Source organism: Semicossyphus pulcher, unplaced genomic scaffold, assembly GCF_022749685.1.
Source record: "Semicossyphus pulcher isolate SPU_LCO1_2020_fin unplaced genomic scaffold, fSemPul1.0.p SCAF_19, whole genome shotgun sequence".
NCBI lineage: Eukaryota > Metazoa > Chordata > Actinopteri > Labriformes > Labridae > Semicossyphus > Semicossyphus pulcher.
Genome location: NW_027211692.1, coordinates 1,704,388 through 1,720,669, shown reverse-complemented (window position 1 = coordinate 1,720,669; position 16,282 = coordinate 1,704,388). Strand labels below are relative to the sequence as shown.

The 16,282-nt window shown below is 44.9% G+C and overlaps 1 protein-coding gene across 1 annotated transcript; it reads left to right on the top strand.

The window, feature by feature from the left end:
* The first annotated feature begins 5,952 nt into the window (after window positions 1-5,952).
* dlc (deltaC) lies at window positions 5,953-15,893 on the top strand. The gene is made up of 10 exons (XM_069668921.1): window positions 5,953-6,227; window positions 6,657-6,899; window positions 7,231-7,291; window positions 7,546-7,803; window positions 8,723-8,914; window positions 9,588-9,757; window positions 9,897-10,113; window positions 13,192-13,927; window positions 14,039-14,153; window positions 14,407-15,893. The coding sequence occupies exons 1-10, from the start codon at window positions 6,177-6,179 to the stop codon at window positions 14,410-14,412; spliced, it is 2,049 nt and encodes a 682-aa protein (XP_069525022.1). The 5' UTR covers window positions 5,953-6,176; the 3' UTR covers window positions 14,413-15,893.
* Window positions 15,894-16,282: the final 389 nt, after the last annotated feature.

The window sequence follows — 16,282 nt, the reverse complement described above, 5'->3', positions numbered from 1 at the left end:
GGGGGGCGTGCGGGGTTCGCACCTACCTGCAAACTGTAAGGTGACAAAAGCAGCGCGAGGATCCCACCCCCCACCTTCACTTTTTACTCAATGGGCAGACGACCACGTGCCAAAGTCCAGCGGCTCTGTGTGTGCGCGTGTGTGTGTGTGTGCGCGTGTTTAATCACAGCTCGGTCACAGGACTGTTGGTGGTTTGAGAGTGAACCAGAGTTATAAACATAAACATTTAAAGACCTATTTATTAATTCAATGTGTTCATTTGTTTCAGCAGATGTGTGACAGAAGCCATGTTTAATCAAAGATAGCGGATCTTTATGGTTTGTTTGGCTGTTAAATAACAAGGCAAAAACATCACTATTTAATTGTAATTGTATTAAAGATACGTGCATACACTTCAGGTATGACGTCACTTTGGTTTTCTAACGTAAAAGCAGATTTTTGATGCAGTTTGGCCTAAAACAAACAGTAAAAAAGCTCAGGGGGGAATATTTAATTTTAACGCACTGCTGTCTCTGAGCTCCTGAACCTGTGTGTCCAGTAGTTCCTCATTTTAATGTGAAGGCGACTGTTTTGTTTGCACTCTAATGAGACGAATGTGGTTTATGAACGGGCGTCCATCGCAGCCCAGTCTTAATTCTAGTTTAATGTTTTGGTTTCTTATTAAAAAAATTAAAATCATAGTTCACGCACAGTTTATCATAATTGCACTTGTCTGATTAAAGACTAATGTTGAAGTGCTTCCTGCGCACGCCTGCGTCACATTTAACCTCTTTTTTTCATTGAAGTACTTTTCACATCTAAAGGTGGTTTGATTCAACGGTTCTGAGTTCTGGGAGTTCTGGAGGTGTGAGTCTGGGAACACTGGAGCAGTTTGGAGGTTTATGAGTTGCACCATTTGCTTTCAACAGTTCAGGAGTGCTTAGCTGTCAGATGCTAACAGCAGGCTAGCTGCAGCAACAGACTGCAGGGACTGAAAACTAGCACCTTCAACATGAAGCTATAATGACCTTTAACCCACCCAGACCCTGAGAACATCACCAGCAGCACGCTGCTGCTCAGGTACTTCATTTGAATCTCTTTCAGAGAGACGACGCTCATTTACTTTAAACTGCTGAACTTGTTTCATCCAAAAATATGAAAACAAAAGTTTAATTATTCTTTAATAAAACTAAAACTGTTTAATGTTAAAATGTAAGAAAAAAATGTATGTTAGCAAGACATAAAACAGCCCTTTAAAAATGAACGCTTGTAAAGGTCTGAGGAATGCGTGAGTTGTTTGTTACTGTGTGAGTGAACTTGAGCTTCTTGGCAGCCAATCATCTTTCACCTTCTGTCGATACGGGTAGAAGGGGGCGGAGCTTAGATACACCATGATTGACAGCCAGGTAAAACAAAAGTTTGTCATAGATGTTTCTGTGTTTTTACGTGCAGGACCCGTTTGTTTCCCTGTCTTCTGCGCATGTCTGTTCAAGTGTCACTCTTGACGCCTCGCGAGGGTCTTTCACGCCCATGTATGAGCTCCAAATGTTCACACCTCAGCAGACTTTCCCACGAGTCTGTCTCTCTCCCTCTCTCTCCCCCAAACGACCACCACCTCCCCCCTCCTCCTCCTCCTCTCGGGCACGCGGCACACGCCGTGTGTTCTCTCACCTCAACAAAAGCTCGTGCCGTCTCTTTTCGGACCATTTGGGCACGTGTTGGAGGACAAAAGGTGCTTAGAATTAATAGATGGACAGACAGACGAAACAGACCTTACAGCAAGCTCTACGTGTGAATATAAACGCGAATACTGAAACACTTTATGATCTAAACATAACTACAACTCTAAGTGTGCTGTATCTGAAGCGCAGTCCAAGCAGTAAAAGCACTTTTATAAAAGTTTATAAAGTTCTTTTATAAAGTGCAGAACAGAAAAAGCATTAAAAACAAACAATAACTAATTTTTTAGCCAATCAAAACGAAGGAAAACATCTGAACTCTTCCAGCAGCGGAGCAGCGCTTAAACGATCATAATCTACATCAGTGTGCACGCGGTTTGACGCTGACGTGCGCGTGACTGACCGAAGTGACAGGCTCCTTTGTGGAGATGATAAAACCTCCGATAAAAATCTCGGTAGGAGCACGCGCACCTGCCTATCCAAGCGGGCGCGTGGCGTGCCTGTCTTTTGTGGAATCTGACGACCTGAGAGGGAGCAGGAGGGAGCAGGCGCAGATCGATAAGCAGATGGCGCGCGATCGAATATGTGCATATTGTCGGCTGATGGCGATGCTGCTTCCTGGTGCTCGTGTGCACGCGTCCCCCGAGCTCTCCAGGGAGCGGACGCTGCACGTGCTGAGCAGGTATAGATTCCTCTTTTTATTCTGGGTCCTTCTGATGGACGGCCGCGTGCGTCGCATTAATGATCATTATTATAAATCGGTGAAATTAAACCGAAAGCAGCTGCTGACAGAAACACACAGTTGTTGTGCAGAGATGAAGCCACGTGGAGGTGAGAGAGGGAACTAAAGGAATTATATGTAAGATCCTTTAAGCTGCTGATAAACTGTCAGTGTGCACGTGACTGCGCAGTCAGGATACAATAACATGTCTGTACTTCCTGACGGATATGAAGTTATTTTTACATTATTAGTTAGATTTTAGATTATTTTATTTTGAAACTATTATTAGAGCTTTCGTTTAAACTCAGATATAATACTCATTATTCTGACGTTAAGTCCTGACTTTTACTTTTAGTGTGATGGTTTGATGTTATAATTATTAACTATTTTTCTTTTGTTGGTCAGATTTGTTTCTCTTGAGTTAAAAAAAAGCCTCATGCTAACTTTGTTTTGTTAGATTTTTAAAAAGTAAATTATGTTCATAACTTTATGTTTTAGCGTCTCTAATCCTCCCACAGAATCACACAGAACTCTGTTAGTTTAAACAGGTGGGGCACAAAAACTACGAGCTTTATTTTGGTACCAACGTGAACTGTGTGTGTGTGTGTGTGTGTGTGTGTGTGTGTGTGTGTGTGTGTGTGGTGAATAAGGTGAAAGCACCACGCCTGTTGTTGTTTTTGTTGTTGGTTGATGGCCATAAAAAGGCAACTTTCATTCATTGTTTAAGTCCCTGTTTACAGCGCGCGTGCGTGCTGATATCATATGATTCATCTGTGTGCTGCTTTTGTCTCGAGCCGCCATAAGAGACGCACACGTCTGGATATAAACACGATGACAAAAGGAGGCTTGTTGTGTGTGTGTGTGTGTGTGTGTGTGTGTGTGTCTATGTGAAGCGTGCCTCGTGCCGGGGGGGGGGGGGGGTAAAGTCAGGGCCAGCGGAGGCACGCGCTGCCCTCATTATAATAACAATAAAGGGCGAGGTGGGTCGAGCGCCAAAATAAAAGCAACAGTTCTTAAGCAAGTAACACACACACACACACACACACACACACACACACACACGCACACACACCTGGCTTACCTGTCCACACATATACAACATTACGTTGTATTTATAAATATATAATAACACCACCCTCCTAAAACCCACCAGACTCCATTAAAAAAAAACATAATTTTACCTCACAAAACACAGGAGGCTTCTGGTCTACTGCTGCCTCCATCTGTTACTCTTCGTGTTATTGTGTGTTACACAAATATAATGTTGGATCCGAACTGACCATTACGACACCAAAGTCACAAACAACAGAAACAAGCAGGGCAGGAGTTGGCCATCATCTCCTGTTTTCTACGAGGGAAAATAACCGATTTTGTCAGTGGAGTCTGGTGTCTTTGAAGACAGTGACTTATCTGTTACAACAGTAACAGTACAAGTACATGAACATTGCACTTGAGTAAAGGTACCGTTACTTCCTCTCTGTGTTGACAAAAGAGGAAGATGTGAGCACCTCCTCCTCCTCCTCCTCCTCCTCCTCCTCGATAACTTTATTAACACACTTACACTGAACAGAGTGTTTGATTGTAATCGTTTTGAATGAAATGAGCTTCATGTTAATGACACATCACAGAGAGCGGCTACACACCCTGAAGGGGGGTTATTATCATACAGCTGGGACCCCCAAAACACGTACACACACACACACACACACACACACACACACACACACACACACACTTCCTTTAAAATGTATCTGAAGTCTCCAGATTCAAATCCTCCTCTCTGCCTCTGTCTCTCTTGAGATGATTAATTGTCTCCGTTAGAGGCGATAAAAAACTCTTCTCTGCGTGTAAGTGTTGGTGTTTGTGTGTGCTTGTGTCCAGTGCAGTGTAAGGTCACGAGATAGCACACAGGGATTGGATGCATGTAAGTTATGTTGCAACTTCACGTAATTTGGTGATATGTGGATAATCATGAGTTTCATGCTTGATTAGCAACACCACTGATGATAACAGTCCTTTATTAGCTTCTGTTAGCTTTCATAACTCCCATGTTTGTTCCTGAAGAATCCCAACAGAGAGAGACCTTTTTGTTCAAGAGGAAGAACCAGAAACAGTGGCTACGTCACCTTCTTCAAACACACCAGACTCCATTGACAAAATCAGCAATTTTTCCTCACAGAACACGGGAGCTGCTGGCTGCTGCCCCTATCGGTTACTGTTTTGTGTGTTACACAAATATGTTGGATCTGAATTGACCATTCAAAACACCAACATCACACAAAAACATAAACAATCATGGCAGCAGCTGACCAGCAACGTTGTGCTCCTTTTCTCTCTGAGGTCAGATTACAGTTTTTCTGAATGGAGTCTGGTGTGTGTGCAGAGAGCGATGTAACGTCTGTGTGTGGTTAAAACAATCATCTTCCTCTGTAACAAAAAGGTCTATCTCTGTAGGGATCCTTTCTGTCATGTTGTCACACACTTAGAAGAACAATCTGAGCCTGTCAGTGGAAACTACAAGAACTGTTAGTGGACGACCTTTGACCCATCAAGGATTATGTTGCAGCCATTACAGCCTGTTTCACTGCTGCAGGACGAACACATGTAGGTTTAAAAATACAGAAATGACCCTCACAGGCCTTTATAGCTTCATTGATTTGGATGTTTGTTCGGTATTTTGTTTGACATGTCACTTGTTTACACATGTTTACAAACTCGACTATGGTGCAGTACAGTCAGTTTTAATGAGTGCGTGTTGGTGTGTGAACGCTCTCGCGCTGACCGGGGGGAGGCAGTAAAAGGAGCGTTTGGTCGCTCAGGCTGCTGCTGTCGCCTGACAGTTTGTTCTATTGCCCTGCTGTAATTGCCCCCTCGGTGGTGAAAGCGAATCAAAGCAGGGGCGCCCCAATTACACCCCCTCTCCCTCCCCCTGCAGACTCCTTGGCACTCCACACTGCAAAAAATGTTTACGTCTCCCTCCTGCTGACTTTACATTACGCACACTTATTCCAAATCATCTTGCAGAGACATAACACTGCCAGCAGAACATCATTGTACACTTGTTTTAGCAGAAATTCATATCACATTTCATGCAGTGATAACAGAAGTCTGTGTCATTATCAGCTTCTTGGTTCATGTGTGTGCAGGTCCCTGCATGCTCCCTGGAGAACGAACAGAAACCAAAAACTGCAAAGCTAAAAACAAACATGTACAGTACATAAATCACATCTGTCATCCTGTCCGCGCTGACAGGAATCTGCTGCACATGGTGAGGAAAAACCTGCGCTGTAATTTCTGCCCCCGGACTGATGTCACTCCTGTTGGACAGGAAAATTCACCCCTTACAGTTTGGTGACGGAGTGACTGGAGCAGAAGTTTCGCTTTGGCCTCTGTCCCTTTACAGTCACAGCGCGTGTTTCACAGTAGCGGAGGAGGACTCGTTCTGCAGGTGGACATTTTTTGCAGCGCCCCCCACCTCTCACACACTCCTCCCCCGCCCCCTCCGCTCCTCCGCGGTATAAAGGCTTGGTGTAACCGCTGCTGTTTCAGTCCAGAGTTCAGCAGCAGAGCGGATCTTTACTCTCGTGAATTTTCTTCTTCTCCTCCACACAGACCGCTGCAACACAAACACTGACTGCGCCTCTGACTTTAAACCTGAGTTTATTCGTTCCTGGAGAGTTTTTACTTTGTATTTCGTCAGCTCTCCGTTTCCTTTGGAACTGTTTGGATTTTACGCACTTATTCACCTTCTTTGGACCTCCGGTGCTTTCTGCCCTGGACGCTCGTGCGCACACATCATGGCGCGGTTGTTACTATCGTGTCTCCTGCTGTTTGTATCAGCGCAGACGGTGAGTACCACTGACAGCACACTTGCAAGAATTCAACCTTTTTGTACCTTTCAGCAGCAGTGGTTTGTTCTCTACTCTGTTGTGGCGACGTGCGTTTTTACGCACAACGCGCTGAGCTCTTCTTACAGTTTGACTCCACTTCTGTAAAAACGAAATCACTTAATAACAATTCACATATTTCTGGATATCTTACTAGTAAAGTAGTTTGCAGAGTAAGAAGTCACAGATATAAGTACTTGCAGAAATAAGAAGTTGCTCATTGTAAAATATGTCCAAGCGTGTGCAGCAGTGAACGGTCTTTGTGTTGGTGCATTTTTGTGCTTTATTGCTTTTTTGTGCATATAAAAACACCACGATCTCATATTAGAGGATCATTTATTTCACTCTGAGGTTTTAACCCCTTCTCCCCCCTCTGCTGCCCCCCCTCAGGCCCTTTGCTCCGGGGTGTTCGAGCTGAAGATCGACTCCTTCACCAGCTCCCGCGGCGTCTGTCGCCACCAGTCCGGGGACTGCCAGATCTTTTTCCGCGTGTGCCTAAAGCACTCGCAGGACGTCATCAACCCGGAGCCGCCGTGTACGTACGGCACCGCGCTCACTGAGATCTTCGGCGCCGACTCCAACTCCATCTCCGAGAGCGCGCCCCTCAGGGTGCCCTTCCATTTCAAGTGGCCGGTAGGTGACAAAAATCACACCGTGTCTCTTCAGAAAGCGGAGTTCTAACACCTTCAGTGCTCTTGTGATGTTGATGAACAGTTTTTCTTGTATCGACCTACAAATTCTACCAGTTAATTCAGATAACGCGCCAACACTTGCTCGCCTAAATAAGAGGACGCTCCTGCTTCTTTTACTTTCAAGATGCATAAATAATTTACATGGAGGACATCGAAACATTAGAACAAAAAGTGACTCACCTGCAGGACTAAACACACTTACACAATGTGCACGTGCAACTATTTAATTCCCCTATAGATGATTATTAATCGACCCTCTTTAACTCTTTCAGGGAACTTTCTCTCTGATCATTGAGGCCTGGAACGCGGAGTCTTCAGTACTCGGGTCTACAGGTAAGTTACTCCCTCTGCTGCTTCAGTGCCGCTGCTTCACCGCCAGGCGGAGACAGAGGCACTTCTTCCCACTGAACATAAACACACACACAGATGCAGAGTTTATTCTTTGCATTATTTTACCTGTTCAAAACTATTTTTCTTATAATGAACTCAAAATCCTGAATTTCCCCCCGGGGATAAAGTATTTCTTCTATAAATAATCCAACACACACGTCATAAAGTCCTCACCATCTCTTCCCTTGTTCCTGCAGAGAACCAGAACAACCTCATCAGCCGGCTGGCGACTCACCACAGGCTCACCGTTGGAGAGGAGTGGTCCCAGGACGTTCACACTGGTGACCAGAGCGAGCTGCGTTATTCCTACCATGTGGTGTGCAACGAGTTCTACCACGGAGAGGCCTGCTCCGCCTACTGCCGGCCCCGCAACGACACCTTCGGACACTACACCTGCGACGAAGAAGGAAACCGCCGCTGCCAGGAGGGCTGGAGGGGCGTGTACTGCTCGGACCGTAAGTGTCGATGCTGGACTTTTACTCACATCACAGCTACATGACTGTTTCATCCCTCCAGAAAAACAGCACAATGGTCCTTTGATGCATAAACATGTTGTACTTTTATGTTCGGAGTTTCTTACAAAATACACATTTTTCTTTATTCCTAATTTAAAACTTGACACAATGTGAAGTTGTGATATTTGTACAGTAAACAAGTTGCAGGAGGTTTCTGTGCTGCAGTGAAGGATCATCTTAAAGCACAAAAATTGGCTGTGAAATCTTTTTTCTAACAGTAGTGGGACCCCTCCTCCTCCCCCTCCGGTTTTATCCCAACGTTTCTTCAGATTTGGAGGGAGGAGGCAGTGGGGGAGGGGTGAAGAATGGGACCCTTGGCGCTTCATTTTTTGCCCAGTGGCCTTGAAATTGTTAAGTCAAGCAGTCGTCAACGCCATCGCCGGCTCTGGTGGCTGTAGAAGACAAAAAGAGATCTTAGAGCTTCTGTCGTTTCCAGTGTGTGTGTGTTGGCTCTGAGCTCTGCTCCTTTTGTTTTGAGCTCAACAATGGGCCCCCAGAGTCGGCCCCTGGCCCGCCCGCTTTAACAGGGACACGCGCTGGAGCTTAATGTGCGCTGCCTTGCGTGAAAAGAGACGGCATGTGTTGCTTTTGTTGTGCAGGCCAGCTGCTTCGTCGAGTACTTAACAAGCACTTGTAGGGGAGTTGTGTGTGTGTGTGTGTGTGTGTGTGTGTGTGTGTGTGTGTGTGCGTGAGGCCCTGACAGGGGAGAGCAGTTGTTATGTGGTTTGAACAAGGAACATGAGACGCACACACATGCACTCATAGTAACATTCTCTCCTTCTTCCTCCCCCTTTCTCCCTTTCCCTCTTCCTTTGACTCCCTCCCTCCCTTCTTGTGTTCCCTCTCCTCCTCCCATCAGCCATCTGTACAGCAGGGTGCAGCGAGGACCACGGCTTCTGCGAGTCACCCGGGGAGTGTGTGTGCCGGCAGGGCTGGCAGGGCGAGCGCTGCGACGAGTGCGCCCGACACCCCGGCTGCCTCCACGGGACCTGCCAGCAGCCCTGGCAGTGCAACTGCAAGGAGGGATGGGGCGGCCTGTACTGTGACCAAGGTGGGTTCAACTTTCAAAAACAGCTGCTCAGTGGGTTTTAGCATTTACTGTACAGCGGGAAGCATGAAACACTTAATTACTAAATTGCGCAATTACTGAACAGACTGTTGTTTTCTGACCATTACAGCCTGTTTTAAGTATTTATTTAGCAAACTATCACATCAGACTCCCGACGCTCGAGTGCTCTGCCAAGTGTAGCTGAACGTTTAGACTTTCAAAGCAAACAGCCCTTATATATTTCGTCTGTCTTTCTTTTTTTGTCCTCCCTGCCACTATAGTTCATGAATGCAACGTTATTCAAGCGCCAGCTCTCAGTCTTCAGAAGTGAGAGCATCCCACTAGCACATAATTGTGCCCAATCATCAAATCAACCTGCTGAGTTACAACAATTAGGCAAAGGATTAGGGCAGAAGACGCATCGTCAATAATCGGAGTAACTATCGCAAAGATGTTTTTTTTACTTTAAATAAACCCAACGCTAATAAGATGGTGGTGTGCCCCAGGGCTCTTTCCTCGGCCTTCTTTCGTATTCTTAACCTGATTGCGAAGTAACTCTAGGTGATGATGCACATTTAACATGGATGTCTTGTGTTTCCTCTTGTAGCTGACACTTTTGAAAATTGGTTCATTTACCTAACCTTGCTCTTACTCTCACCCTCTTACTCTAATCTAGACCTGAACTACTGCACCAACCACAAGCCGTGCCAGAATGATGCCTCGTGCACCAACACTGGCCAGGGCAGCTACACCTGCGCCTGCCGACCTGGCTTCACGGGCCAAAACTGCGAGATCGAGACCAACGAGTGTGACAGCAACCCCTGCAAGAACGGTGGCAGCTGCAAAGTAAGTCGATGCACCATTCGCTTTCTAATCCTCAATGAGATTTTTCTCCAGAATCCTTCAAAGAGACGTACTGATACTAGCAAAGACAGAACCAGGAACACCCTCCTCATCTTATTTTCTCCTCCTGTCTTTCCTCCAGGATTTGGTGAGCGATTACTCGTGTGCGTGCCCTCAGGGCTTCTATGGAAAGAACTGCGAGATCAGTGCCATGACATGCGCGGATGGACCGTGTTTTAACGGAGGAACCTGTGTTGAGAACGTTGCTGGCGGATATAGCTGCCGCTGCCCGTCCGGATACACCGGCTCCAACTGCGAAAAGAGGATCGACAGATGCAGCAGCAACCCCTGCGCTAACGGTATGAACCAACCATAAGCTGCTTCACTAACTCCTGCTCTGTCAGGAAAATGCCCTGCAATGATTCTACACCCAGAATAGAATCAGATTGTACATTTGTTTGCCTCTGTTTTAGTACTGATCCCTGCCTGCTCAGTTAATCTGATGCTGCAAGCTGAAAAAAAGAATAAGACCACGGTGCATGCATCTGAGGAATGTGATTTCAAAAACCCTCTTATTTATGGGACAGACCTGTCAGTACTCGCAGGCTGGTTCACATTTTAACTTGAGCCAAAAGACAAGCTGTCAAGTTCGATGCAGGCGGCAGTTACAGCTCAGTGATAGTTGGTGACTTTCTGAAAGTTCAGACTCGCAGGCGGCCGGCATTCAACCACTTCATGTGATCTGTTCATCCTTCATGCCCAGTGGAGCCGCTCCAGATAACGATGCACCTTAAATGATCTTAGCTTTTTGCTTTGTAGCGTCCAGCTGTGGACGATCACATGCACAGGACGTCCCACCAGAAAACATGAGAGTTAGATATTTGAATTGTGTTTCAGGGTGGATGTTTCCTGGTGACAGACTTGTCAAGGTGTTGAAAAGCAGCACACCTTGTTTTCTCGTTAATCTGTCAGTAGAGCTACACTCTCACTGACTGGATCCTGTTGTCAAGCATAGCCTTGTGTACGCAAACATGAGTGTAAATCTTCTGCTTTCTTATATTTTAACCACCCAGATGCTTTTATTGTTTTTCACTGATGTCTTCAGGGGAAATACAAATACAGAGATTTATCACATATCTCCCCGAGACATTACAATTTAAAAGAGAAGTGGCACCAGAGTTGAGCCCTGTGGAACACCGTCATTTAAAATAAGGGGATCGTATTCAACTTATTTACATTTTCAAGTATCATAAATGTACAAAACCTGAAAAAGGAATAATGACAAACATTCGTGAGCACGTTTTGAAGATCTCAAAGGTGCCTCAAGCATCCCCAACTCAAACGATTACAGTGCACGCTTAGATATTCACTGGCTCAAAGTTCTGTCGGTGCACGGGGCTACCAGAATACTTCTGTTGAGCTGCTTAAAATTAGAACTTGAATTGATCATAGGGAGTTATTATTTGATTGCTCTAATGATTGTTTCTGGATTCAAATTTAAAATGTCCACCAACAGATGTGCACTTGGGATGATCGCAAAGAGTGATGTTTACATCAAACGTGTTTGTGTGTCAGAGGGCAGATAGGCTTCTCAAGTGTCACGTAGGAGCCTCTGAACATGTCTTATCACCTTCAGTCTGGCACCACAAATATTTCACTCATTGTTGCTGTTGTAAACAAGTTTGTTTTTAGCAGTAGCCGCGGAGACGCTCAGACCTCTCAGCCTCTCCTTCTCTACCTTGTTGCACTCATCCTGTGGTGCTTGGCAGAGGTCCAGCACCGGCAGCGTTTTCTCAGCCTGATAAAGCCGTTGATTCAGGGCTGGTGCTGTTTGAATCTCAGGCTCATTTCTCTCTGGACATACCCGGTGCTTTTTGTGAGCCAATAGAATAATGTTTGCACACCATTAGGTCATTTGCTTGTAATTGCATTCTGGATTCATCACTTTGGTACATTTTCAATCCAAATACTGAGTTTCAAGAGTGATTTCCCTTCTTTCAGGCATCAGTTACTTCATTTCTATTTTTAAACCTCCCTTCAGAGACTTGGAACTTGCTACAGAGCAATAACTGCTGGAGAAAACTCCAAGGAACGAAATTCAAACTCTCCTTTTCATGCACGTTGGCTTGTTTTCCTGAATGCTCCTCTGCTGCCAAGTTTTGGATGTCGGATCTTCTGACAAGCTCATGAATGCACCATGCAAATCTGCTTTCAGATCAATCAGAATTATGAAATGAATTTGAGTACTATGTAAAGAAGAACCACCATGAAATAATGTATAGTTTCAGTGCGGAAGAAAGAGGCAGATAGAAATCACCTGTTCCCATGTCAGACATCCAGTTGTTCTTTCTCATGAGAGCAGACCAACAATCATGCTCAGACGGCTCCACTGGCATCACAAAAATATAACTTTATCACTAAATATTACAATAAACTTTCAGCTATCATCAAAGTGCTGAGTGGAGTCGTCTCTGAGGGTCTCAGTTTAGCGTCGAGTCCTCCCTGAGGTCCTCATTAGCGTGTAGAAACCTCTGCCTGCTTATCTTCAATCTGCAGTCATTCCTGCCTCTCAGTGAGCCCGGCAGAGGAAAAAAATGACCCTCATAACTGATGACTGGGTGGTTGTTGCTTTGCTCTGTTTGCAGTGTTGCAACACAGACGCTGTGTCGAAAGGACAGCCAAATATGGAGCTCATTCTTAAGTGTTTGTAGTGTTTAAAGCTCGTGTGCATCAACCCAGATCTGCTCCACAGGTCCCATTTAAACGTTTCCACACGTTCGCTTCAGGACAAGTGTCCTGTCTTTTCTTTTCTTTTCTTTTCTCAGTTAATCTTTCACACGGATAGAATTGATTTGTAAGATTCAGTTCACTGCCAAATCAAGAGGCTATCAATCATTTTGACCATATAATCAAAATGATTGAGTCAGTTAGATTTTAGTTTTCTTCTTTGCCTTATTTACAGAATTCTTTAGTTTTTTCCAGAGTTACAGGAAAACATCCCCTCAGGATGTTTCTAATCAAACACACATTTCTCTCCTGATGAGCAGAATCTGTCTTTACCCACCGCCCACCCCTCACTCCCCCCTGTCTGCCCTCCCTTCAATCCTGATAGAGCCTTCTGCTATGCTGGCTTTTTCTTCTTGTCTCTGGAGAGTCTAGATGGTTTAAACGCATGCCATTTTATGCAACAGGCAGCTCTGTTGATATCTTAACTTCAGTATTCTCTAACTGAAACTCTGGTTTTGATGCAGTTGATTACAATATACAGAACTTTTAACAGACATCATTCTGTTCAGCAAGAAAAGTCACTCTGGCGTCCCCCAAGGCTCCGGTCTCGGTCCTTCAATCTTAACAGCTGCCTTCTACCTGTTTTATATTCAGGTGTTACACATGTCTTGTATAATTGACTCAAGCCTTTTCTTCTCTCCCCCCTGCAGGTGCTCAGTGTTTGGACCTCGGGAACCGTGTCATGTGCCGCTGTCGGCCAGGCTTCACCGGTTCTCGCTGCGAGATCAACATTGACGACTGTGCCAGCAACCCCTGCCGCAACGCCGGTACCTGCATTGACGGCATCAACGACTTCACCTGCTCCTGCACACTAGGCTTCACTAGTAAGGACTGCTCAGTGCGCACTAGCCCCTGCAACCACTTCCCCTGCGACAACGGCGGCACTTGTTACACCCACTTCACTGGCCCAGTGTGTCAGTGTCCGCTAGGCTTCATGGGCGCTCGCTGCGAGTACCCTGTGGACAAGCCGACTGCAAAACCGCCTGTGAATGGTGATGCCTCTCCTGCTCTGATTGCTGCTGTCGCCCTTGGCCTGGTGACGCTGAGTCTTCTGGTGTGTGCTGCCGTACACATTCTGCGCCAGCTTCGCCGGGGCAGGGCGTTGACCATGTCCACATCTGTCAAGAACGACCTGGAGACGGTGAACAACCGCAACGCAGTGATCGGTGGGGGTGGTCATAATAATGGGAGCTTACCAGGAGCCCCACAGGGCAGCCTGAGAGAGAAGGAGGCCTTCCTCATCCCCGGAGGACATCTTAAAGTGTCCAATAAGGATGCAGCGCTGGTGGAGAAGGGCGACGAAAACATGTCCATGTTTAAAAACAAAATGGCAGACTGTAATCTGGCGAAGGAGGAGCAGCGCCTAGCCAAGAACAAGTTAGACCTGTAAGTACCTGATAGTGGCTTGAATGCTGACTGTGAATGTGTGTTTTTACTCTACCTATATCTTTGTTGTTGCCGCTGTACTAACCCTCCATCTCTCTCTCTGTCCAACAGTAAGAAGTGTGACTCGTCCATCATCACACCTCCTCTGAATTTTGCAAAGGACAGTTTGTATCACCCAGTGTTCATCATCCCGGAGCAGATGGAGCAGTGTGTGTTTGCTACTGAGGTGAGGACACGTCTGCCAACACAACTACCACATCCACCGCGCACCAAATTCTTTATTCGTATTCCTCATTAGTTTAGTGAAAGACAAATCCACCACGTGATTTATTTCACTCTCATGGTCGATATAAGGAAAAGGCTTACACTTTAGAAAATGAACTTGTATTTCAAAAATCGAGTCATAAACACAAATATTGCCCATAAAAAGTCAGCACATATGCAGATGACTAACCACTGTTCCTCTGTCTCTGTCTCAGGTATAACCTCCAGTCTTCAGACCGCCTGCAAAGGAACTTTTACGCTCAAGGCCTGAAACTTTTCTGTCCAGGATCCAGAGGATCTAATCTACACACATTATCTTATTTAATATTTATAACTGCTGCTCAGTGGAAAGAAACACGAGGAAAGGACTTGTTTTTCATCCTCTTCGGCTTTGACATTGACAATGTTTGGATGACAATGATTTTGACAGAAGAAAAGAGAAACGCAGGAGGAGTGAAAGAGGAAAGACTGAATGTCTGGCGTCATTTGCACTATTTATGTTTTTTATACTTTAAATCTTAATATAATATTTCTGCCTGTATATCTGACTTTCTTTTGGATCAAACGTGAACAAAAGGACGTAAAGAATTGGAACTGTCCACCAATCGGAAACACTGGTGCCTTTCGAAATGCTCCCAAATCACCAGGCAACTGTTTCCTGTGAAGGCTTCACCATCGGGTGTCAATCAGCTCGTTGGAGGACGTGTTTACAGGAGCGGGAGACAGAACGTTTTATTAGTGGGACAAATTTCTCCACGAATAATTGGAAGTTGGCAAGCTGAACAGTTTGTGAGTGGCTTTCTATCATCACTCCGTCTGTTTTATCGAACTTTTTGTTTCCTTTGAACGTGATGCATCACATCGTGGCCTGTAAGAAGAACTGCAGCTTTACAATCACATCCAGTCCTACAGACTATGAAGTGCCTCTTTTGCAACAGGACTTAAATCCAGGACTCAGAATGAGCAGATTGAGTTTGTTCTGGAAGCCAGTGAGGGTTTTTATCGTATCTCTGTAAGCTCAGAAACCCATTTAATCCACTGGAACCAGCATGTTTTTTATTATTGCTGATCATATGTACTGATCCAGTCCTAATCCAAATCCTATTCCCATATCTCAATCTAATCCCAGCCTGTAGAGGTTTCCGAGTTAGAACCTCTGTGAACAAATCAGGTGTTTCCTACCTGAACACCTCATGAACAGATAACCCTCCTTTGACAACAATAAGATATAAAAGAAGCGTCATAGGCTGAATCCGTTCGTCTTCCTTTAATCAGAACCTTGTGTCTGCCTTGTGTCTCTTGCTGCCTTTATTAAACTCTGCTGTCACAGCAAGTAAACAGGAAATCAAAAAAAAAAACAGCTGTTGTTCTGCAACATTCCCAAAACTCGACCTGACAGTTCAGTTTGAGTGCGATCACAGTCACAGCTGGTGTTTAACTTTTATATTTAAAGAATCTTTTACAACAGTTTTCTTTTTGATTTCTTTTATTTTTGTACCTTATCAATTTGATACCAAAAATATGTGTTGTCCCTGTGTAGTCCTGTCTTTGTACTATCTTTGTTAATTTAAGAAAACAATGCAATGTGTACATATCCTCCACAAGATGGTTTTCCTATTTAATTTTGCCCTTTGTAAATAATTTTGTATTTATGAAAGAGAATTGTATATATGTCTATGTTAATGTGCCTAATGTCTCAAGAATCAAGAAATATATTTTTTCATAAATAAATTAGAAAAAAAACATTAATGTCACTTTGTTGATTCACATTTCTTCTTCACGATGCTGCACACCTACACACCTACACACCTGCACAATGCTTTGACTTTATCAGGACATGAGATCTAACTCCAGTCTGTCTAGGAAACCCAAGATGGACAAGTGTTTTGGGTGTTGCATAAACATTGTGTTGGATCTAAATGAACTATTTAAACCACAAAGTCAGACAGTGACACAAACAAACTTAGTGACAGTTACCAGCAACTTCCATGTTCTGCGAGATACATTTGCTGTTTTGATCAATGGAGTCTGGTGGCTTTGCCTGCAGGGCTTCACTTTAGCCGGTAAAACTCCCTCACTCATCCACTCTCA

What these genes read in the sequence shown, in the direction of transcription:
- dlc (XM_069668921.1), top strand. Translation starts at nt 6,177, where the DNA reads ATGGCGCGGTTGTTACTATCGTGTCTCCTGCTGTTTGTATCAGCGCAG. An exon ending in TTCAGTACTCGGGTCTACAG is followed by an intron (nt 7,292 to 7,545) that starts GTAAGTTACTCC and finishes TTGTTCCTGCAG; the next exon opens with AGAACCAGAACAACCTCATC. An exon ending in GCCAAGAACAAGTTAGACCT is followed by an intron (nt 13,928 to 14,038) that starts GTAAGTACCTGA and finishes TCTGTCCAACAG; the next exon opens with TAAGAAGTGTGACTCGTCCA.